Below are 24,292 nucleotides of genomic sequence, written 5' to 3' on the forward strand. Positions count from 1 at the left end.
CGAACACCTGTGGGGAATTCTGAAGCGACAAGTTGAGCATCAGGCTCTAAAAGAGGTTATTCTTGAAGAATGGAAAAAGATAGATGTTGCAATATGTCGCCAACTTCTTCATTCCATGCCTAGAAGACTTGGGGCTGTCCTTAAAAATCATGGTGGTCATACAAAATACTAGATGTAGTAGTTTTTGTTGCGGGGTGTATTCATTTTTGCTTCAACCAATTTGAGTAAAACAAGAATTTGTGATCTAAGTTATATTATTAACCTTAATTTCATGTTATGGAGTTAAACAAGTGTTCTATAAAAATCAGCCTTGTGAAAATTTTGGAAATTGTTCTTTTGTTCATTGAGCTACTGATTAAATTTGTACTTTTTAAAGAGGGTGTACTCATTTATGCTGAGCACTGTATGTGTATGTATGTATGTATGTATATGTGTGTGTGTATATATGTATGTATGTATATATATAATGTATGTATGTGTGTGTATATAAAAAAAATATGTATGCAGCTAGACTAGCATGGTGGTGCAGTGGTCAGAGATGGTGTGTAACTGATCCAGCATTGTGGGTTCAAACCCCATTGTCTGTGTAATATTTTGGAGGTTCTCTCCACGTTTGCAATTTTTTCCTTCCACTTCCCTAAAGTTGTGCAGGTTGAGTTAACCAGTGATTCCAAATCTGTTTTATGTTAGTGTGGGTGTGTGCACCCTGTGGTGCCCTGGCAGCCTCTCCCTGCTGTTCATACAGTTATGTGCTGCTTAATTTAGACTAGAAAATGGTGCAAAAGCAGGCTGCATAAATAAATTCTGAGTTGCCCTAATTAATGATAATCTTACTGAAGCGCAACTGTGATGCAGTAATCTTATTAATTTTACTGTCTGTCTCTCTCTTTCTTGTGATACACTCTCCTCAGATCACATCACCAAATCCTGATGGCCATTCCAGGGAGTTTTCTTGTCAGAATATTCAGTGCTTTGCCTGCCCATTTTGTTATTTACTTTTTAATATCCGAGACGAGTGTTTACAGCACATGGCTGCAAAAAATCACTTTACACATTCACTCAAAATAAGCGGTAAGTTTCAACTTTTTGATGCTTATTTTAAAATGTGTGTTTTCAGTTTGTAATTTTTTAGATAGAAACTTAACCACAGCAGTAAAGACATGAATTATTTGTAAATATTTTGATTCTGAGCCTTGCATACTAGAACAGCAATTCGAAAAAATTTTAATGGCACCCTTGTGTTACTTTTCATAGTGCTCTGCCATATTAGACGAAGATGGAGGTTTGCATTACAAGTTAAGACTGCTTTCACTTTTATAACAATTTAAAAATACCAATATAGTAGTTTGTCACAGACATTTTATTTCATCTTGGACACAAAAGAAATGAGATTACCATTCATGGAAAAATTGCTTTTACAAATAACATATATTTTGGAGAAGACTTTCATGATGAAAAATTTCTTGAGAACATCTCCATCTAAAAAACATCCATCCATTATCCAACCCGCTACATCCTAACTATAGGGTCCAATCCAAGGAAATAAACCCCGGGCAGGGCGCGTGCACTCACACCCACACACCAAGCACACACTAGGGCCAATTTAGAGTCGCCAATCCACCTAACCTGCATGTCTTTGGACTGTGGGAGGAAACCCACGCAGACACAGGGAGAACATGCAAACTCCATGCAGGGAGGAGCCGGGAAGTGAGCCCGGGTCTCCTAACTGCTAAGCAGTGGCGCTACCCACTGTACCACCGTGCCGCCCACTAAACACATTTGTTTTGTTTTTTTTTTATGTTATTTACCCGATGTGCTATAGTTTGCAGTGGTGGACAAGAACATTTTTTAATCTTGTTTTCTTGATGAACAGAGATATCAAAAATTTCTGTGTCTGTAGTGACCAACACCACTGGACAACAACAAATAATGTGAAAAATGTCCACAAAAAGAATCTCACATACTTGGCCATATCTGAAGACATTCGATTTTCACTCACAAGAGCATTTTTCCAGTTTGTGCATTTTAGTAAAAATTCACATGTTAGGGACGTTCTGAGCATTAGACTGGATGACTTGACATACAGATTTTGTGACGTCAGTAACGTGAGATTTTTTTCTTGGGTGTTTTTGATGAAGTTTGCTGTTGTCCAGCCTTGATCACCATAGACATCTAATTTATCAGAAACTTTGTCTCCATTCTGCCTAAAAATGTGAGATTTTTTTTTTTCTGCCATTACTACAAACTACACAGGGTCAGTAACATTAAAATTGGGGGGTTCAGCCCCCTACTTGCTTTGCTCGCCAACCCCCAGGTTTGGTTAACCAGATATATAATTTAAAGAGATTGTTATTTTAATGGGAATTGTTACATATGCATTATTTTCACTTTTACTTTAAAGATTCAGTTAAAACAATATTTGGAGTTAACGTTCAAGATCGCATTGAATTTTGATTCTGTGTTTGGACTTACATTGTGACAACGTAACGTATAACTGCCCATGAGTGAATATTGTTTCTTTCGCTCTAATAAATTAACCGATTTTTTTTGAATGTTTGTTCCTGTGATTTGTTAATTGTCATAGCAAAAACTATTCTCACGGGAATCTGTTAACGTTTTAATACGAATGGCATAACAAGATCTCCTTTTGTGTCTGTTATTCAGTGAATATGTACTACATTACCTTTCTTTTCGCCTGTTAAAATTTTACGTTAGAATAGTTTGACCAATTTTTAATACAACTAATCTTGTTCCATTGCATAGTCCATCACTCAGACATAAATTACACAATAACATTACGATACGTTCTTCTTTCAACAGTAATTCGGCCGGTGGAAGACCAGACGGTGTTAACGCTTGTAGACATTGTATAGGTTATTGTAAATTGATGGTTTCCTCTTCCGCACCATCACCACTAACTGCTTCAGGGTAGTCTATTGATACGCATTTAAGCAATTTGCCGTGTAACTGATCGACAATTTTTGCGTTAATTCGTTTGACTTCATCATTTCTTGCTGCTGTATTTAGATGAACGGGTGATTCTAAACTGGATCTTCGTAAGTGTGTGTATGTGTGTGTTCATAAGTAAGCCTTCTAATGGACTGGTGTCTGTCCAGGTTAAGTGTTGGAATGCACCTGATGACCATGGTCTTGTTTGAAAATAGTTGTAAGTGGGGTGTGACTTGTAAGAATCTCATGGTAAAAGTCTCCATCTCGTGGGACTTCCCTACAAAAAGTCCCTTCAAAAAGTCTCATCTCGTCCCAAGACTTTTTTTTTTTATTACAATAGAGAGACAATACAATTTTTGAGGGGAGACTATCTTTAATTGCACTTTTAGTTTTGAGGTCATGCCAGTGGCTTCAGTGTTCAAGAATTTATGGTGGCTTTGTTTTAATTTACAGCTCAACAAATTGTTGTTAGTTTCCACCATAGGAGGAGAATCAAACATGAGGTTGTATTCCAGAGCACAGTCTGTTTTAGTAGAAATGAGTGTTGAGTGAAAACCAAGTGTTCATGGAAGCCCAGCAGATGCTTTGTTTTTTGGTTGATTGTTGTTTTTCTTTTTTTCATAGATCAAGATTCTCCTGCTCCCGTTCCTTTTCCATCATATGCTAAGAAGCTGCTGTTCACTAAGTGCAAGGAAGTGCCTTTTCAAGTGAAGTGTACAGATTGTGCAAAGATACTAAATTCTCATGTGGAGGTCACACCGCATTTTAGGTATGCTTAAACATGAAACATCTTTCCAAAATGATGCTTTCTTCCAGTCACTTCTAGGACAGTTATACTGTATACATTATGTTCTTTTTGAGTTATGTTTTTATTTGTAATTTTCGTTCTGGATAATGCATTTGTCATCTGCTTTGTCTTCTTTTTCTTCTTCGTCATCTTTCGGCCGGTCGTCACAGCAGATCATCAGTCTCCATCTATCCCTGTCTTATACATTTTCTGCCTTCATGTCCTCCTTCACCACATCCATTCCCCTCCTCTTTGGTCTTGCGGTTCCATCCTTAATAATCTTTTCACGATGTACCCCTCATCTCTTCTCTTCACATGGCCAAAACATCTCAATCTGGCCTCTCTCACTTGGCCACCAAACTGTAGTACATGTGTTGTCCCCTCTAATATTCTCATTCCTAATCCTGTCTGCCATCATTACTCTGAGAGAAAATCGTAGCAGCAACTCCACCATGTCCAGCTTTGACTCCAGTCTTTTTATCAGTGCCACCGTCTCCGAACCATACTACACTCCCCTACCGTTTTACAGATCTTCCCTTTCACTCTTGCAGGTAATCTTCTATCACAAGTCACCCCTGCCTGCACTCTGTTCTTCACCTCTCTGTTGCTTTGGACTGTTGAACCTAAGTATTTAAATTCGTCCACCTCCACCACCTCTGCCCCTTGCAGTTGCACCCTTCCACCACCTTGCCTCTCAGTGTATTTGTAATGTACAAAAATGATTGTTAATAAAACTCATATCAAATCTGCAAGGAATTATGACCAAGTGAACATGGAATATTCTCTCTGTTCTCCTATCATCTGGCAGCATACCCAGGCAACTACGGCCTAGGAGAGCAGAAAGAGAGGTTAGGAGCAGGCGCTGATACAGTGCATTGGCGCACCCACCACACGACAAACCAATTCAGGATCCCCAGATTAGGACCTTAGTGTAGCCATGTGACACCTCAGCACCACCATGGTGGAACATCCATCCATCCATTATCCAACCCGCTATATCCTAACTACAGGGTCATGGGGGTCTGCTGGAGCCAATCCCAGCCAACACAGGGCGCAAGGCAGGAAACAAACCCTGGGCAGGGCGCCAGCCCACTTCAGCTATGGCGGAACAGTGTGAGGTTTTTTTTATGGTGGCTGGAGTGCCAATTCTGCCACCAACCCCCAGGTTTTTCCCTGCAGTTTGGAGAGCCTACTTGCAGGGCTGGATGCAGATTAATGTCATACCCAGGACGGAGCAATTGCAGGTTAAGGGTCTCGTTCAAGGGCCCAACGGAGTAGAGTCACTTCGGGTGTCAATGGGACTTGAACCGGCAACCTTCCGATTTACCAGTGCAGATCCCTACCTCAGAGCCACCACTCCGCCCTATAAGAGCAGAGTCCTTTGCAAATTAACCAATGATGCATTTGTCCCAAATTTGCTTCCTTTGTGCTTGACATCTCTAAATAGAATACACATCTCTATGCCATTTTTTTGACTTTCTCAATATCAAAATCGTACACTAAGTTAGTTACAAAGATGAGCCCTCTTAAAGAAAATGCAACTTTCTATCAATGGATTCAGTCTTTCCCCAACTGTTGGGTCTCCGACTATCAGACTTGGAGATAATCAGACGACTCCTAACCCCCCGCTCCCTGTGGAGTCTGCTGGAATTGAAATTTCCATTATTTCTCCCATCGTGTGGTAGTCATTAATGCATTTTGTGCATCATATTTAAGAGTGTTTGCTCCTTGTAGTCGCCCTCTTTCACACCTGTGGACTCGTTTACTGTTTGAATTCCTGTAAATAAATCCATTGTTTTGTTTTTTTCCTTTGTGCTTTTAAAATTTAAAGAACATTTTTTACAGGGCGGCACGGTGACTGTTCTGTTATAATAAATTACTTCATAAGACACCCATGCAGACACAAGTGAAGGTCCACAGCTGGCACCCCCTTGGCATGAGACGGCTATGTGCCCATGTGACACTGACACAATGGCCCCCTCAGTCTGAAGCTCAGTGCCATACCTGCTTTCACTGGTAGACGAGGTCTCCTCTGGTTGTGTCTGGCAAAGCCGCACATTCAGCAGCATGGACTGGTCGATGAACGCCGCCTCGTAAGGCGTCTCACAAACAGCTTTGACGTCCTCTCGATCTTCTGGTTTCCTCCCACAGTCCAAAGACATGCAGGTTAGGTGGATTGGCGATTCTAAATTGTCCCTAGTGTGTGCTTGGGGGGTGTGTGTGTGTGTGTGTGCCCTGCGGTGGGCTGGCACTCTACACGGGGTTTGTTTCCTGCCTTGCACCCTGTGTTGGCTGGGATTGGCTCCAGCAGACCCCCGTGACCCTGTAGCTAGGATATAGCGGGTTGGATGGATGGATGGATGGAACATTTTTTGAAGCACAACGTCTAATGTATTCTTTACATTTTACAGGACGCGATGCAGGAATGCTAGTCCCATGGCTGTTGCAAGAAAAAGCATTTCCCAGGTTGCAGAGCTGTTTGTAGTCAAAGGATACTGTCAAAGTTGTGGAAAACTCTTTAAAGTAGACAGCCACTTGAAAAACCACGAACAGCTAACTGGACACAAAACTGAGACAGTTTGCTCGGTGGAGAAAGCAGTTTTACTGTTCTGTCATTTCTTTGAGAAAAGCCGGTGTGGTGCTGAACAATTTGCACTTGGAGAGTCGAAGCAAAAGTCCTCCTTACTAAAGAGATCCATTAAACAAGAAGCTGATAGCAGCTGTCCGATAAATGCAAAGCGGAGACGGGAGTCCCAGTTTGGCGTGGATTCTAAAAAGTTCAATTGTGCTGATTTATGTGAGCAGCCCCAGACCAGCATATCCGATCAGGTGGCGACTGCCTGGTTCTGTGAGTGCAGCCAGCGTTACAGTACAGAAAAGGCTGTGGATAAGCACATCATGGCCGCCAACCAAATATTTTACAAGTGCACCGTTTGTGGGAAACAGGCAGAAGATCCTGCTGTGATTGGGTTACATATGAGTCGATTTCATGGCGGCGCTCACTTGAATAATTACATTTTTTGGTGCCTTACGTGCAAGACCGAAATGCCCAGAAAAGAGGACATCATGTCCCATATTATGGATTGTCATGGTGGTCATAGTTTCTACTATGAACAGGAGGTCGCAGAGGATGATCCACAACCGTCTACTTCTAGTTGTACATCTGCTGCTAGTGAAGACGATAATAGAGTCCCGATTGTTCAATCATGTGATCAAAAAGGAGACAAAGGTACCACCCTCTCTGGTAAATGGCAGTGCAGGATCTGTGAGGAGCTTTTTGATTCAGAAACGAGCGTCGCTGACCACTGCAAAAAGCCAGAAAAACACAGCTTTCAAAAGTACTGCTGTGGCACCTGTAAGCAGCGCTTCCTTAAAGTCGAGACGCTTTACCGACATTTTGAAGACATGCATAATGGTGATATTAACATCTGCTATTTCTGTGGGCTGTGTGACAGTTTGCTCTTTGACACCGAAGAAGAATTCTCAGACCACTACCAGTCTTACCACAGCACAGACTATGTGTTTCTGGCAGAAAGAAAAGAACTGCCATTGAAGAACGTGGATTCGGTGCGACCTGCAACATCGCCAACCTTCAAAGAAAGTAAAGAGACGTGTCTGTGCCAGGAATTTTATTACAGTAAAAGTGACAAGCACAACGCACGCAAGAAATGTCTTGACAATCTGTTCCACACGGGAAAGCTGTGTTTTTGCTGTAGATTTTGCCCTGCGACGGCACGGAGCGCAGCAGCTTTTAAGAAGCACATTCAGGAAATGCACGGAATCACAGAAGCAGATGGGAGTTTTTGTTTCAGCTGTGGGGCCTGCAGTGAGAAGTTAAATACGGTTAATGAAGCCAGACAACACTACCACAGAAACCATCTGTCTTGTTATTCACCAAGTGCTGAGAAAGTGAAAAGCGCACCCTCGGCCCCAAATGAAAAATGCCGTCCTGACAGCCACCCTGACCGTCCCCAAAACACAGTGGCAAAAACCCGAGGCGAGACGGAACACAAAGGTGGGTGAAATCTGAAGTAAAAAGAGGTTTAAAGGCAATGCTTAGCATAAAGTTGTATTTATTTTGCTTGATTTTTTTATTTGAAAACCAAAAGGTGGAGAGCTATTGATGACACTGCCTGTCTGTTAAGCATTTTATTATTTAGGGAGCAACTGAAAACGTACATGCGCTGTGAATATCTGTCTGAGACCTTGGTGATCTTTCATCGTGTTGGTTGATTTGTTGTTATACAGTCAAACTCGGTTATAGTGACTTTGACGGGACCGACTCTATTCACTCGTTATAAGTGGAATTCGCTATAACCAGTGTAAGCTGGAGGGGTGATCGCACCCCAAGAGGACACAGAGAGACGCCCCTGGGAATACCCCGAAACACAGTCTACCTTCAAACCAGCAGTGCACTTTATGTATTAAATCTTGAATTTGCGCACGGATTGGGCCATCCATGTTCAGTTTCCAGTCGTTTAGTGCGAAACCTTTAGCCAAAAAAGTCACACAGTCTTACGTAATAAAACTTGTTCCTTCAGGAACTCGTAATCGCCGAGCTTACCTCTAGGCACATTTCGTAAAGAATAAGGAGCATCTCCAGATAAAAAGGGGGGTGATTATAACGGCCCACTGTCGTTTGTCTCACCTCAGCATGGTTGCAACTTGCTCGAAGGCTATTAGGAACATCTCTGGGTCATCGTTGGGGCCCATCTTCGTCAGAACATTCTAAGTCCAAGATACTTTTTTGTTTTAAACTTTGTAATTTACAGTCATGCCTCTTAAAAAGCTTGGCTTTTTCGCGTCAGTCCCTTAAAATGCCATCAATCTATTGCAGGCGTTTTCGGCATCAAACACTGTTGGTATTATTGTTTTGTGTCCAGGGATTGTGTTTATAAAATACTTTAGTTGCCTCACATTTTTATGCAATCATTTCATTCACCCCACTGAATTAAAGCTGAAAGTCTGCACTTCAACTGCATCGGAGTTGTTTCATTTCAAATTCATTGTGGTAAAGTACAGAACCAAAATGAGAAGAAAGTTGTCTCTGTCCAAATATTTATGGACCTAACTGTACATAACACACACACACACACACACACCTCCGTGGGCGCGCAGAGCCTTAATCACACGCCGCAGGAAGCCAATGAAGCAATTGCGAGCGATCGCACCCACACGTGCAGGAGCGACTCGCTCCAACTACCTCAATTAACTCCCCGCGGCCGTGCAATCGCGCCCAGAAAGAGGGACACAGCTTAATGGATTTAAAACCTGGCCCCTTTTCTTTTGATACCACAAATTGTTGATCTACATAAGGCTGGAAAGGGTTACAAAGTGATCTCAAAGATCTGAGATAGTCCTCAGTCTACTGTCAGGCAAGTTGTCTATAAATGGAGACCATTTGGTATTGTGGCTACTCTGCCTAGAAGTGGGCGCCCTGCCAAGATGACCCCAAGAACACAACACAAAGTCAGGAATGAGGTCAAGAAGAACCCTAGAGTGACAGCAAAGGACTTGAAGAAGTGATCAGAACTGGCTAACATCTCTGTTCACGAGTCAACTATACACAAAACAGTGAACAAGAAAGAAGTCCATGGTAGGACACCAAGGAGGAAGCCACTGCTGTCAACAAAGAACGTCGCTGAAAGAACACTTGGACACATAACGGTACTGGGACGATGTCTTGTGGAGTGATGAAGCCAAAATTGAACTATTTGGGAGGGACAAGCAGAACTTCATTTGGTGTAAAAAGGGCACCGCATATCAACATCAAAACATCATCCCTACAGTAAAGTATGGAGGAGGGAACATCAGGATTTGGGCCTGCTTTGCTGCATCAGGGTCTGAACAGTTTGCAATCATGGAGGGAAAAATGAATTCACGAGTTTATCAACAAATTTTCCAGGAAAATGTGAGGGTGTCTGTCTGTCAACTTAACCTCAGAAGAAGCAGGGTGATGCAACAGGACAACAGGCCCAAACATCGCAGCCAATCCACAGCACAATGACTTCAGGAGAACAAACTCCGCCTGTTGGAGCGGCCCAATCAGAGCCCAGACCTCAGTCCTATGACTTGAGAAGAGCCACACACAGAAGACAAGCAAAGAATATGGAAGAGTTAAGGCAGTTCTGCAGGGAAGAAGGGGCTCAAATCCCCCCCCGCATGATGTGCAGGTCTGATTTGCAGTCACAGGAAGCGCCTGCCAAAGGAGGGTCAACCAGTAATGAAATCCCAAGGTTCACTTTGAACGTTGAATGCATTTGTAAAATAAAGACATGAAGGAGGAGAATTGTTTGTGTGTCACTGGGTTAAGCTCATTGGGTCTATCAGGACCTGCGATGAAGATCAGATCACTATTAATAACAAATCCAGACAATTCCAAAGGGCGCACATACTTTTTACTTTGACTGTATATATTTGGTAGTTAATATTTTTTTTCTATTTTGACATTTTTCTGGTGTATTTTGTAAGTATTCAGGTTTTGTGGTGGAATATACAGTACTATAGGGCTTGAGCACCGGCCTAACTCCATCTGTCCCTCATTTTACAAGCATAGCAGCTTTATCACTACGCAGATCCTTTGGCACCTCAGAAGGCAGGCTCGTGACCATCAGAAGCAGATTTAGCTGTTGTCAGTCTGCTTATCCACCTGCTAATATCCAAGTGAAAACCGATCTCTACAAAGTACTAACATATTTACATATATAACCCCCGGATCAGCACTTTCACAGCCAATTAGTTTTAGAAGTCACACAGTTCAGTGGAGACCCCCAGTCTGTATTTTGGGGGTGTGGTAATTCAGTTGGTTGGCATATAAATAGATCAGCATGGTGGCCTAAAAGACAAACCAACACTTCATCAACTCTGTGAAAAGGAGATTGCAACACATACGTCAGGGGATGGAGACAAGAAAACATCCAAATCCCTGATTCATTAAGACACGAAAAGGACACGAGACAGCCATAAATCTGCCTAGAGCAGGCCGTCCAGAAAAACTGTGTGAACGTGCGAGAGGAGGACAAGTGATGGAGACCACCAAGGGACCTAGGAGAACTTTAAAGGAGTTAAATGCTACAGTGGCTGAGAATTGAGGGGCTTTGCATACAGCAGCTGTTGCCCGGGTGCTTCAACAGTCACAGTTTCATAGGAGAGTGGCAAAGAGAAAGGAAAACAAAAACACAAAAGGCACATGCCATCTCCGCAAGAGGAACGTGAAAGTCCGCTTTAAGATTTTATGGTCTGACAAGCCGCCCCACGTGGCTCTGCCCACATAGTAGTGAAACAGGACAGACTTGAAAAATCAATAAACAAGCGGGTGCCGCTAGCTGAGCGGAGGTACGGTACACTCTAAACGTGGCCAGAGGTAGAGCGCCTCAAACGGAGGCTGGCATTCGAGTGAGGGAGCTTTTTATTATTATTGTATGATATGCTGCCGCACAAAATGGAAGTATCATTTCCAGTTTATTATTAACTGCTGTGTACTGTTCAACTAACCTGTTGATTCATATGAATGAGTTTTGTCCCTTAGAGGTACAGAAGAACGCACTCGCTTCTGAAGATTCCGAGCTGCCGGACATGGACTATCTCATGACCATGACTCACATCGTGTTTGTGGATCTAGATAACTGGTCGGCGTTCTTCAATCGTCTACCTGGATACTTAAATCAAGGCACATTTGTTTGGGGATTTAAAGGTAAAATAGTTCAAGGCTATAATAGCGATATTTGACGTAATGTGTCCATGATTTGGGTTTTTTTTACTTTTTTTATATTGATCAGAGAAGAGTTCTGTATCGAAACAGTGATTCTTATTGAAATATCAATGTAGTAAACTGTGCTTGACCACAGACCTATCCATCCCGAAAGGAATGTCCAAAACTGACACAGAGAAATCACATAACGGATGTATAAGAGAAAATTGGGAATGTCATTAAATGTCAAAGAGCAACAGAGAGAGGGAGGGATGGATCACTTCAATAAAAAACTCTTAAGGAAAGAACCGACATAAACGAAAAAATAAAGGAATTGGTAGATATGAGTGTAAGGGACTGGCAGGGAAGGAAGGAGAGATTTATTTGTTACTTTGTAAGTCTGTGCTGCCAGACATTTTCAATTGGTATGGTGCTAGAAGGTGAACAACTAGTGTAGTGACGATCTCTACCTGTTAATCAAAATTTGTTTGGTGGCAGCAACCTCTTTGATCCTTAATTCTGCCTTTAACAGAGTCTATTGCCCGCCAGATTCTCCTTGCCACACTGTCTGAACTGGACATCACTGGGACTGCCCTCAGTCTTGCTGTGGTAGTTTATGGATGTGTTTTTGATTAGAAAAAGTTTAAGATGGACACTTGCCTGTAGCTTTGAATTGTGGCCACACAGTTTTAAGATTTCTATCTATCAAATCTATCTAATCAATCAATCTATCCAAAATGAAAGAGCAGATTTCAAAACTTTATTTCAAACACTATATAAGACACACATATTGTGCACATCACTGGATAGAGGAAAGTTTAAAAGGCCATCTAAAAGTACCAGTGCATGCCACCGAGCGCTGACTTCATTTTCATGCCAGACAGTGCCCCGCCTCATTTCCACTTGGAGGTCCGGCATTACCTGAACGACACCATTCCAGGACGATGGATTGGAAGAGGTGGACAACAAGATCTTGCTCATCGTCTGTGGACTCCCCGGTCTCCAACCCTTACCCCTCTGCGATTTTTATGTATGGGGGTACAATAAAGAAAGAGTGTTTGTTCCACCTATGCCCACTAATCTTCCAAGATTTGCGACATTGAATTGAGGAAGCTGAGAATTCAGTAACTAGGGATCAGCTGACTTGTGTGAGGCAAGAAAACGTCTACATTTTGATGTGTGTGACCCCACATATGGTGCTCCTGTTGAGTGCTTGCAACCAAATTTGAACTTTCCTCTATCCAGTGATGTGCGGAATGTGTTTCTGTCTTATACAGTTTGTTTGAAATAAATTTTTGAAATCTGATCTTTCATTTTGAATCTATCTATCTATCTCTCCCTCTCTCTCTCTCTCTCTCAACTAGATAGATAGATAGATACTTTATTAATCCCAAGGGGAAATTCACATACTCCAGCAGCAGCATACTGATACCAAAAACAATATTAAATTAAAGAGTGATTAAAATGCATGTAAAAGCAGACAATAACTTTGTATAATGTTTGCATTTACTCCCTTGGGTGGAATTGAAGAGTCGCATAGTGTGGGGGAGGAACGATCTCCTCAGTCTGTCACTGAAGCTGCTCCTCCGCCTGGAGATGATCCTGTTCAGTGGATGCAGTGGATTCTCCATTATTGACAGGAGTTTGCTCAGCGCCCATCGCTCTGCTACAGATGTTAAACTGTCCAACTTAATTCCTACAATAGAGCCTGCCTTCTTAACAAGTTTGTCCAGGCATGAGGCGTCCTTCTTTCTTCTACGCTTTACGCTTATCTATCTATCTATCTAATCCTGCCAGCTACGCTTATCTATCTATCTATCTATTATATAGTGCCTTTCCTATCTATCTATCTATCTATATCTACTATATATATATATATATACAGTATCATATATATATCTATCTCTCTCTCTCTCTCTCTCTAGATAGATATATAGATATAGATATACTGCATATATACATACATACACTCATCACACACAGTATATATATATATATATATATATATATAATTCATTATTATTGTATTTTTTTTTTTGTGTGTTTGGCAATTCTACTGTGTAAAAACATAATGTGACCGTTTTGATCATCCTTACTACTTTAGTACTACTAAGAAAATATATTGTAGTTGCTGAGTTATCCAAATTTTTACAACACATTCTTGTAACTATCAGGTCAGATTTCTGTTTTGCAAGTGTGTGATTCGATGTCACCGTTTATAAATTTTTTTTTTATATTTTCTTTTTAAACTTCTTTAGGTGGAAAAGAGGTCTGGAAGGCACCAGAACAAAATAAAGTGTATAAATATCTCGTGAACACGGGTTGTTTCTTCCTTCATCCCCAATGCAGTGATAGAAAGGACGCAGCTGATTTTGCTATATGCATGCATGTCAGTGTTTTCAAAATTTTATTACATTTTCTGTGATTGAAGTGAAATTGTTAATCAGAGATTGATTGATTCATTTTAACAGTTCAACATTGAGGTTTGCCATGATAGTTTGTGTATGTGTTTTGATTAGAAGTTTAAGATTGACATGACGCTGCAGCTTTGACTTATAGCCATATAGTATAAAATTTGCAAATTAATTAGTTTCCTGTTAATGTAATAAGTCTATAAAAATGATTGCATGTAACCAAATCTTTAAAAAGTCTGTTAACTTTTATTTTCACCTTTCATAGTGAGGAATTGTTTTTTTTGAAAAGTACTGTATTTTATGTGTAGATGTTAAGGGTGCACAGTATACTGGTACTGAAAGCACACAGGAAAACCCAATTGTTAAAAGCGCACAGTATCATCATGTGGTTAAGTTTCAAATATTGGATAGAATCCTGAAAATCTCCAGAGGGGTTTCTAAACCGCTTTAAACGGCAGCAACTTTAGAACTAAATGGCGAGAATCCAAATTGGTATAAAGTGCCCAGTGCAGTATTTGATACCCTTGAACATTTTTATACTTTACATTTATGTGTTCAAAGTCATCTTAAACTATATTGCTCATACTCAGATATTCTTGCAGATTTTCTTTCTTTTTTTTGGTATATTCTTTAATACTCCTAATTAGAAAAGCGCATACAAGTTATTTACAATATTTGACGCACTTGAACATTTTTATAGTTGACGTGTGTTAGAAGTCATCTTAAACTGTATGGGCTTTGCTCAGAATTGCTTGCAGATCTTCTGGTGTTGTTTTTATATTCTCTCACTTCCACACAATGAAATACTTTTTATCAATTTACTGCTCAGATTACTTCAAACATGACATTTGTATTTGTGGGACACTGTAAATATTTAAAACCATACTGTACAGATGCTTTGATAATTGGGTATCATTTTGCTTGCTATTTAAAAAATGTGAATTGTGTTACTGTAATGTAACCGTCAGTGTGTGAAATTAGACATTGTAGAGACTGCCTAGGAAATTTATAGAATGCCGAAAATGGGATGTCAGAGTATGAAACGAATGAAATTTTCAAACATTTCCTTGGCTTTCTGTGCAATGCCAGAAGGTAGACGGGCAAGTCGTTCTGTATAATGTCTAGTATTCTAGGTCTACAGTATATACAGTACATACAGTAAGTAACAGGCATTTCATGCTTTGCCTAAAAACGTCACACACGTTATTGAGTTCCTAGGCATTTTATACAATACCTGCTTTTCACACATTGCCGGTCACATAGATAGATAGATAGATACATATATATACATACAGGTATGTGTGTGTGTATATATATATATATATATTTTTTTTTATTTTATTAAAATTCTTAGCAAAGTAAGGCCAACTTTTTATTTTTTCTATGCTGGTTTAGAAGTCGCATTCCTTCTGAAATAAACATGTATTAGTTCCAGTATATTCTTAGTTCTTTATAGTACAGTGTAAGTATTTACATCTTATTGTTTTAATATCTAGTCATTTTCTGAACCTACTCATAAATACATTATAACTTGTTATGTAAGTTGCCTTGGATAAAGGCGTCTCCTAAATAAATAATAATAAAGTGTACTTTTACAATTCTAGGCTGGCCGCCTGGATGAACAACTTTCAAAGCACATTCCGTTTACCATCCTGTCAGGAGATAAAGGATTTCAAGAGCTGCAGCTTCAGTTTAAGAAAACCATGAGAGTGGCGCACATTTTTAATCCCCATGAGCTGGAAGGGGAGATGTTGTGCGCGCTGCTAAACAGCATTGCAGATAACGTAAAAGGTTAGTACATGCAGGGGGTCGAACTTTGGTGAGAAAGTGTCATGAAGTGTCCCACCCTTGTTTAAATAAAAGTCTAGCTTTCTTTTAAGCTTTCCCTTCATCTTGATATTAACGGAATACTCCACCAAATTATTATTCATTTTATGACTTGTAGTGATGGCTGAGAATTTTCTTTTGGCTCTGTCCAGAAGTTGTTCATTTCTCTCTGCACATTTCCATTCCCATTCCCGGTCCTGCCGCTCACTCATAGTGATTTCTAGAGATCCAGCTGCCCTTAACAGGGCAGAAAAAGTAATGTCATGTTTTCCTGGAAAATGAAGATAACCCGATTTCTAATTGAATGAGAGTCTTTTATGGCCGTCGATGGACATCAGCAAACAATGCTGAAAAAAATACATGTTACTAGTGCTGCCTAATGCACATGTCAAGTCGTTCAGTCGTATCCTTACAATGTGCAAAAAGCAGGCATTTTTTGCTAAAATGTTTATTAAACAGACACCTCTCCGGTGACTCTTCCTGTGAAGTCAGTAGATGGTTTAGGAGAGCATGGAGGGTCATGAGGTCACTTTAAAGGGGTGTGAGGCGCTCCTGATATCTCAACTAAAGGACGAAGGTCCAAGTCTTTAGTGTCCTGGTGCTCCTTGTTTGTGAGACATGGCCGCTATCCAGTGACCTGAGATGAAGACTGGACTGCTTCATGTGGTCTGTTCAGAGGGTCCTTGGGCACCGCTGGTTTGACTTTGTGTTACTCACACATGACCTGCACTGTGAGGGAGTTTCAGTTACGTCACTATGATTCCCTGAGGGTGATCTGGCTCACAGGACCCTCATTGTTGTGGACTCAAGCAGCCGGACCAGGCCAAGGGGTCTACCACGTAACACCTGGCTGTAGTTGATAGATGGTCATTTCGGGGGTTTGCACTGGACCATGTATCTGTTGGGGGGGGTCATATGGTCCAGCAACTGTGGGGCATCTGTTGGTGAAGAGTGGTTCACTGATCTTGACTTTGATCTTAGTGGAGTCAATGGGGCTCTCTCAAGTCCGAGCAAGGAGCCCGAGTGCCTGGACTTGTGAGGGTCCTGATAAAAACAAATGGCCAGGCCTTTAATGACCTCGTGGGCATGGCCATCAGCAGTGTGTCTGTGTGCAGAGAGAGTGTCGACCGCATTGAGAGGTTTACTTACCTTGGCAGTGACATTCATGGGACTCTTCCTATGAAGTCAGTAGATGGATTGGGAGAGCATAGGGGCGGTCATGAGGTCACCAGAAAAGGGGTGTGTGGCACTCCCGATATCTCAGTAAAAGGACGAAGGTACAAGTCCTGGTGCACCCTGTTTCTAAGACATGTGGCCTGAGATCCTGGACCTGACTGGACTCCGTCAGTGCTTTGTGTCTCTTCAGAGAATCCTTGGGTGTCGCTGGTTTGACTTTGTGTTACTCACTCATGACCTGCATTGTGCGGGAGCGTCAGTTACAGCACTACGGCCATGTGGTGTGATTCCCAGAGGGTGGTCCAGCTCATAGAATCCTCATTTTTGGGGACCCGAGTGGCTGGACCCCAGGACAACGGGTTGCCCACATAACACCTGGCTGCAGAAGATAGAGGGTCATTTCCGGAGGGTGGGACTGGGCCGCGTGTCTGCCTGGGGGCGTTGCCAACCGGGATCCCGAGCTGTTTCATTGTGTGGCAACGTTCAGTATCAGTGCAGACTCCCCAACATGAACTTGAACTTCTGGAAATTCATTGCAGTTTTGAATTAGAGGTGGGATTCTTGACCAAAGGGGGGGTGGGATACCAGGTCTTTAGTTCAAAAGGGCAATCCCGAGTGAACTACTGTAATTTTCTGTAGGTAGTTAGCAATTGCATTCTGAACATACGAGTAGATGACTTGACATACGGCTTATGCAACACGAGTAACCTGAGATTCCTGGATTTTTTTGATATTGTTTGCTGATGTCCAAACGTTGGTCACCGTAGACTAACATTCTATGGGAAACGTTAGCTTTATTTTTTTAAGAAAACGCAGGATTATATTTTTTTCTCAGCCATCACCACACACCACATGGGGTAAGAAACTTATTGAAAAATAACCACTTTGGTGTGGCATATTGCTTTAAACAGCCAATGAGTTTGCATACATACAAGTATAACTTAACTGTTAAAAGTGAGTTCTATTTTACAATTGTCTTATTCTTAATTTGTTGTGCAGTAGGTGCTCAGTGAAATATAAAGATGTCAGTGTTGAACCTTTAATTGTATTCCAAGAACATCCATTACATTCTTTTAACTAATACAGGCTGAGGCAGAAAGGACAGACGTCTTTGAAATGGCTAGAACTCGCCGCTAGGTGGAGTGACTGATGTGCGGTAGGTGGCGTTAGGTTCGCAAAGTCTTTTTTTTTTGTTGGAGCCGTGGACGATAGAACACCGCGTTTTTGCGTACGACTGTTTTGTCTAGAACAACCAATCTATTACCGCAGTTCAGCGTGAGTTTCGTTGCCATTTCAATATCCACAGAAATAAAGCTGTTCCCGCTCGTAACACTCTCCTATGTTGGGTTAAAGCACTTTGTACACGAGGTACACTAATGAACAAGAGACCGCCGGGGGCTACACGAACAGCACGTACCCCTGAAAGTGTGGAAAGCGTACGACTAGCCCTGCTGCGCAGTCCAAGTCGATCTGCTTGAAAGCATTCTTCTGAACTTGCCGTCAGTAATCGTTCGGTCAGGCGTATTTGGAATTAGACCATCCCTACAAATTGTCAAATGCCATTTCAATATAAACTCAAATCTTTCAATAAATTTCTTTTTAAGAAAAATGTTAACAATTTTGTGATTTTGTAAAAAACGTCCGTCCTTTTTGCCTCACCCTGTATTTGAAAAATGGAATTATGTATAACACTGAAAATATTCATCTTCTGCTCTGTTTAATTGAAATGTCGCTCACTTGATTGTGTTCCATGGCATTGTTTAATGTTCAAATTACCTGCTCAATTTTTTTTTTTTGCTTTTAAATTTAGATGACGATAACTGTGATAGTAATAAGATTTCAGAGGAGGATGACATCAGGAGAGCCCAAGAGCTAAGTCTGCAGGAGAAGAAAGATGCTGATCTGGAGAAACGGCGGGTATGCGTTCAGTCTCTTAATTCTGATTTTCAGGATGATGCAAAGACGTGGAGAGAAGTCGCAAGGTGCTTGGATTCTGTTCTTTAGAAAAACAAGAGAAATGTAGATAAAAGCTCAGTCTCGACGGGGTTGTTTTTCTCATTTTTTAGTTTCTTTTAATTTTTAAGGCATTTTTCAGTTCAATATAAAATTCAGTTATCCATGCCTCGGTTTTATGTATTTATCAGATTAAATGTGACAGAATCAAATATTCTGAGTTTATCTCAGGGCTGTGGAGTTGGAACTCAAAACCTTTGACTCTGACTCCTCTATTTTAATGGAGCTAACATTTAATACCAACCAGAGTACCTTATTGAAGACGGGTGATAAAATCATTGACAAATTACAGTGCATCCAGAAAGTATTCACAGCGCTTCATCACTTTGTCCACATTTACAGCCTTATTTCAAAATGGATTAAATTCATTTTTTTCCTCAGAATTCTACACACAACACCCCATAATGACAACATGAAAAAAGTTTACTTGAGGTTTTTGAAAATTTATTAAAAATAAACAAACGGAGAAATCCCATGTCCATAAGTATTCACAGCCTCTGCTCAATACTTTGTCGATGCCCCTTTGGCAGCAATTCCAGCCTCAAGTCTTTTTGAATCTGATGCCACAAGCTTGGCACACCTATTCTTGGCCAGTTTCGCCCATTCCTCTTGGCAGCACCTCTCAAGCTCCATCAGGTTGGATGGGAAGCGTCGGTGCACAGCCATTTTAAGATCTCCAGAGATGTTCAATCAGATTCAAGTCTGGGCCACTCAAGGACATTCACAGAGTTGTCCTGAAGCCACTCCTTTGATATCTTGGCTGTGTCCTTAGGGTCGTTGTCCTGCTGAAAGATGAACCGTCGCCAGAGTCTGAGGTCAAGAGCGCTCTGGAGCAGGTTTTCATCCAGGATGTCTCTGTACATTGCTGCAGTCATCTTTCCCTTTATCCTGACTAGTCTCCCAGTTCCTGATGCTGCCACCACCATGCTTCACTGTAGGGATGGTATTGGCCTGGTGATGAGCGGTGCCTGGTCTCCTCCAAACGTGACGCCTGGCATTCACACCAAAGAGTTCAATCTCAAAGAATTTTGTTTCTCATGGTCTGAGAGTCCTTCAGGTGCCTTTTGGCAAACTCCAGGCGGGCTGCCATTTTACTAAGGAGTGGCTTCCGTCTGGCCACTCTACCATACAGGCCTGATTGGTGGATTGCTGCAGAGATGGTTGTCCTTCTGGAAGGTTCTCCTCTCTCCACATAGGACCTCTGGAGTTCTGACAGAGTGACCATCGGGTTTTTGGTCACCTCCCTGACTAAGGCCCTTCTCCCCCGATCGCTCAGTTTAGATGACCGGCCAGCTCTAAGAAGAGTCCTGGTGGTTTCGAACTTCTTCCACTTACGGATGATGGAGGCCACTGTGCTCATTGGGACCTTCAAAGTAGCAGAAATTTTTCTGTAACCTTCCCCAGATTTGTGCCTTGAGACAATCCTGTCTCCGAGGTCTACAGACAATTCCTTTGACTTCATGCTTGGTTTGTGCTCTGACATTAACTGTCAACTGTGGGACCTTCTATAGACAGGTGTGTGCCTTTCCAAATCATGTCCAATCAACTGAATTGACCACAGGTGGACTCCAATGAAGCTGCAGAAACATCTCAAGGATGATCAGGGGAAACAGGACACACCTGAGCTCAATTTGGAACTTCATGGCAAAGGCTGGGAATACTTATGGACTTGTGCTTTCTTAGTTTTTTTATTTTTAATAAATTTGCAAAAATGTCAAATAAACTTTTTTCACGTTGTCATTATGGGGTGTTGTGTGTAGAATTCTGAGGAAAAAAAGAATTGAATCCATTTTGGAATAAGGCTGTAACATAACAAAATGTGGACAAAGTGATGAAGCGCTGTGAATACTTTCTGGATGCACTATATCTGCTATCTCTTGCCCTGCATGTACTTTCAGCACCTTTCCTCTATGCGTATGTGCGTGTGTGTGTGTGAGTGCGAGTGTGTGAACGGCTCTTCAATGGCTCTCCCTCTCTCAAGTGTGTTCCCATAAAGTCTGCTTCTCATTATTTTCGAGACACCTTTCTCGCCTCCAGTTTGCTTGTTACTGAAGGTAATCCTCTCAGCGTGCACCTTTAGTCCTCCTCATGCGTCTCACACTCTTTTATGGCGTCCCCAAAGTCAAGCTGGCCAATCGGATTGCCCTGAGGGACTGGACGCACAGACCTTACTGTTTTATTATATAGTAGATGCTAATTGAAAGCATACAGCATACGTCATACAAAGCATTGCCAGTGTGAATCATCGAGCTGCTTTTTAGTATCCCAACCTGTTAAAACTTGGGGTTTAATGCTATGGCAAGAAATTGCAAACATTGAATAGTATTAAACAGTAGACAAAAATTACAAAATTAAAAAGGAGCATTTATTTTTGTCAAAAGGCAAGAAAAAAAATAGTTTAAGTGAATTAGTATGAATGAAACTGGAGATCTGAACCCCTTTTATTACAATGCCAGTAACGGTGCACTGCGTGATAACGTGCAGTGAATAGTCTTGACTTACAGTCTTCGTCCTCCTTTTTCTGTACGTTTAGCATTCGTGTGCTCAGAGGTTGACACAATTGCCACTTCCTGAGCAGCTCTTCTCTTCTCCACGCTAGCGGCCCGCTTCTTCTCTTCTCTTCTTTCGTCGGCATCGCGTTAACACTGATTAAGTCAATGTTTGTTTTGCAATTACTTAGTAAGCTTTCTTTAATGTTTCCCTTAAGCTGGCACTTCAATCTGCCTCAAGAATGATTTAAGAGGGGTAGGAGATGTGAAGGTGGTAGGGATGAGAACGGCGCCAATACGCATGCCCACCATGCTGACCACTGCTGAGAGTTGATTCTACAATAAAATAAAAAGAGGGATAACCTTGGAGGTCATTCATCACCACAAAGGCGGATAGTAGACGTCACGTAGAATATGAGTACCAAATTTCAGGTCGATGGGTCAAACGGTTTGCGAGCTACAGGTGATTTTAAAATCCTGGACAGACAAACGAACAGCCACAGTAGCATATTATATATAAAGATACGTTTAGTCGGAGCCGGTACATTTTTAGTCAAGTCAAGTTGGGGAGCAGGCACTGGTACAGCATGTTGCCGCACCCACCACACGAAGAAACAGCTTGGGATCCCAGTTGGCAACCCCCCAGACAGACACACGGCCCAGTCCCACCCTCCAGAAATGACCCTCTATCTGCCACAGCCAGGCGTTACGTGGGTGACCCCTTGGTCTGGTCCTCAACAAGGAGTATCCTACTAGCTGGATCACCCTCAGGGAAATGTGCCACATGGCCGTAGTGCCGTAACTGACGCTCCCTCACAATGCAGGTGATGTGCCTCATTTGGGGCTCCGTGAGCATCACAAAGTCAAACCAACGGGACCCAAGGATTTTCACATTAAGGAGTCCAGTCTTCGTCTCAGGTCACTGGATAGCGTCCATGTCTCGCAAACGGGAAGCACCAGGACTGTAAAATCTTGGACCTTCGTCCTTTTGCAGATATCGGGAGCGCCTCACGCCCCTTTCCAGCGACCTCATGACCCCTCCATGCTCCCCCAATCTGTCTACTGACTTCATAGGCAGAGTCACATGAATGTCACTGCCGAGGTAAGTAAACCTCTCAAGGACGAGGCCGACACTCTCTCTGCACACAGACACACTGCAGATGGCCGTGCCCAAGAGGTCATTAAAGGCCTGGCTCGTTTTTAAATTTTTTAATATCCCCATAATTTTAGTAACCTCACAGTTGATTGGTACTCCATAGCCGTGGTTTATCCTGTGACTGTGTACAGATCATTCATTCCATTATTGATTTCTTATTTACCAGAGTATGGACTTAATGAGCTTTTTTAAGACGGACTTTTTTTATTGGTGGAATCCTCACTGCACAAATTACTGCCAACCTCCATAATCTATATATTCTGAATGTCACGAGGAATCCTCTTTTATCACTATGTTCCCAATCCTGCCTTGCCACTTCTTTCTGCAGTCACTGCACTATAAATGATGCTTTGGAGACGACCTTGTTTGATATCCAAGGTAGTAATACAGTCGTGTTTTCTTGTCTCTTTTTGGTTTTTGATATCAGGTGGATTTATATAAATGGCTTTGCTTTTGCCAGTTTCTCTGTCTACTGCCTCAGCTCTGCACTGCAGTCTTTCTACTTTCCTGGGATTCCTTCTTCCTTTGCTAAAGCTCCTGTCTCTTCCCTCTGATACGCTGGCTGGTGTTATTGAGAAATTATTTGTTGACCATGTCAGTGTTCACCTGTAGGTAGGACTCTTAACGTTCTCAGTAAATCTTCTGTTTCATTCCTGTCATCTGTTAAGATCTCATCAGTTATTTCTTAGCCTGCAGTCAGTAAGCAGACATCTTGACTTGTCATAGAAGTCCCATATTTTTATACAGACTGACCTGCTCGTTTTGTATGAGTGTGAATGACACGTACGAGAGAGCATTTATTTCGTTTTTTGCAGGCAAATGTCTGTAAACATACAGCAGCTTAAAACTTACAGTATATACTCGTACATCGCCACAGAACAAATGCAAATTACCAAAAAATTCACATAATATATAGAAAATTGTTTCGATAAACCATGTTTGGGGATAGCCAGGATGTAAAATAAACGTAGTTAACTTTATGAATTAAGTTGACTTTTGTGGAAATTGTTTCCTTGGCTTGTAAATTGCATTCAGGTTATCCCTTTTTTTTTTTTTTTTTAAGTGTGTATTTCTTGCGTATTTATTTTGTCAGATGCTGAATTGGAAGAAGCTATTAAGAGAAGCCTTGAGGAAATGTGAACGTGAGAGGGGACGATAAAACATTACTGTCACATGTGGTACTCTATGTAGTGCATGGTAACTTTTATATGTGTTTTAATGTTAGGTGTCACACTGGTTTCTTTCAGGTTCTTCACTCTTTAATCTTTCATTTAAAGAAATGTTTATATAACTTTTATGTAATATATATTATTTAAAATAAAATATTTTCGTTAGTAGGTGTTTGTAATTATTTAGTATTGTCGATATTTTATGGATTAGTAACTTCAGCAGGTTTTACTTTAGTACCTGAGCTCATGTAATTGAAAGGATTCTAGGATCATACTCAGTCAATGTGTGTGTGTCAGTAGATAGATAGATAGATAGATATGAAAGGCACTATATAATAGATAGATGTGAAAGGCACTATACCAGCATAGGAGAGACATCCTCACCCACAATTACAGCAGTGCAGGTAAGCGGAGAGCTGAGGAGACTTCATGCCAGCAAAGCAGCGGGTCCAGACGGAGTATCGCCACGACTGCTGAAGGCCTGTGCGCCGGAGCTGGGGAGTCCTCTACAGCGCATCTTCAACCTGAGCCTGGAACAGGGGAGAGTCCCGAGGCTTTGGAAAAACATCTTGTATCACCTCAGTCCCAAAGGTATCACGTCCTAGTGAGCTGAATGACTTCC

General features: G+C 41.6%; 1 protein-coding gene across 2 annotated transcripts in view; it reads left to right on the forward strand.

Moving 5' to 3' along the window:
- Positions 1-24,024, forward strand: part of znf451 (zinc finger protein 451) — a 58,380-nt gene extending 34,356 nt beyond the window's left edge. For both annotated transcript variants that reach the window (XM_039738244.1, XM_039738245.1), the window contains 8 exons: positions 912-1,071; positions 3,574-3,718; positions 6,148-7,751; positions 11,265-11,429; positions 13,685-13,815; positions 15,445-15,631; positions 18,654-18,760; positions 23,595-24,024. In XM_039738244.1, coding sequence (XP_039594178.1) covers positions 912-1,071; positions 3,574-3,718; positions 6,148-7,751; positions 11,265-11,429; positions 13,685-13,815; positions 15,445-15,631; positions 18,654-18,760; positions 23,595-23,660 — 2,565 coding nt within the window. In that variant the 3' untranslated portion in view covers positions 23,661-24,024. The remainder of the gene's footprint in view (positions 1-911; positions 1,072-3,573; positions 3,719-6,147; positions 7,752-11,264; positions 11,430-13,684; positions 13,816-15,444; positions 15,632-18,653; positions 18,761-23,594) is intronic.
- Positions 24,025-24,292: the final 268 nt, after the last annotated feature.

The sequence above is a fragment of the Polypterus senegalus genome, chromosome 16 (assembly GCF_016835505.1).
Source record: "Polypterus senegalus isolate Bchr_013 chromosome 16, ASM1683550v1, whole genome shotgun sequence".
Lineage (NCBI taxonomy): Eukaryota > Metazoa > Chordata > Cladistia > Polypteriformes > Polypteridae > Polypterus > Polypterus senegalus.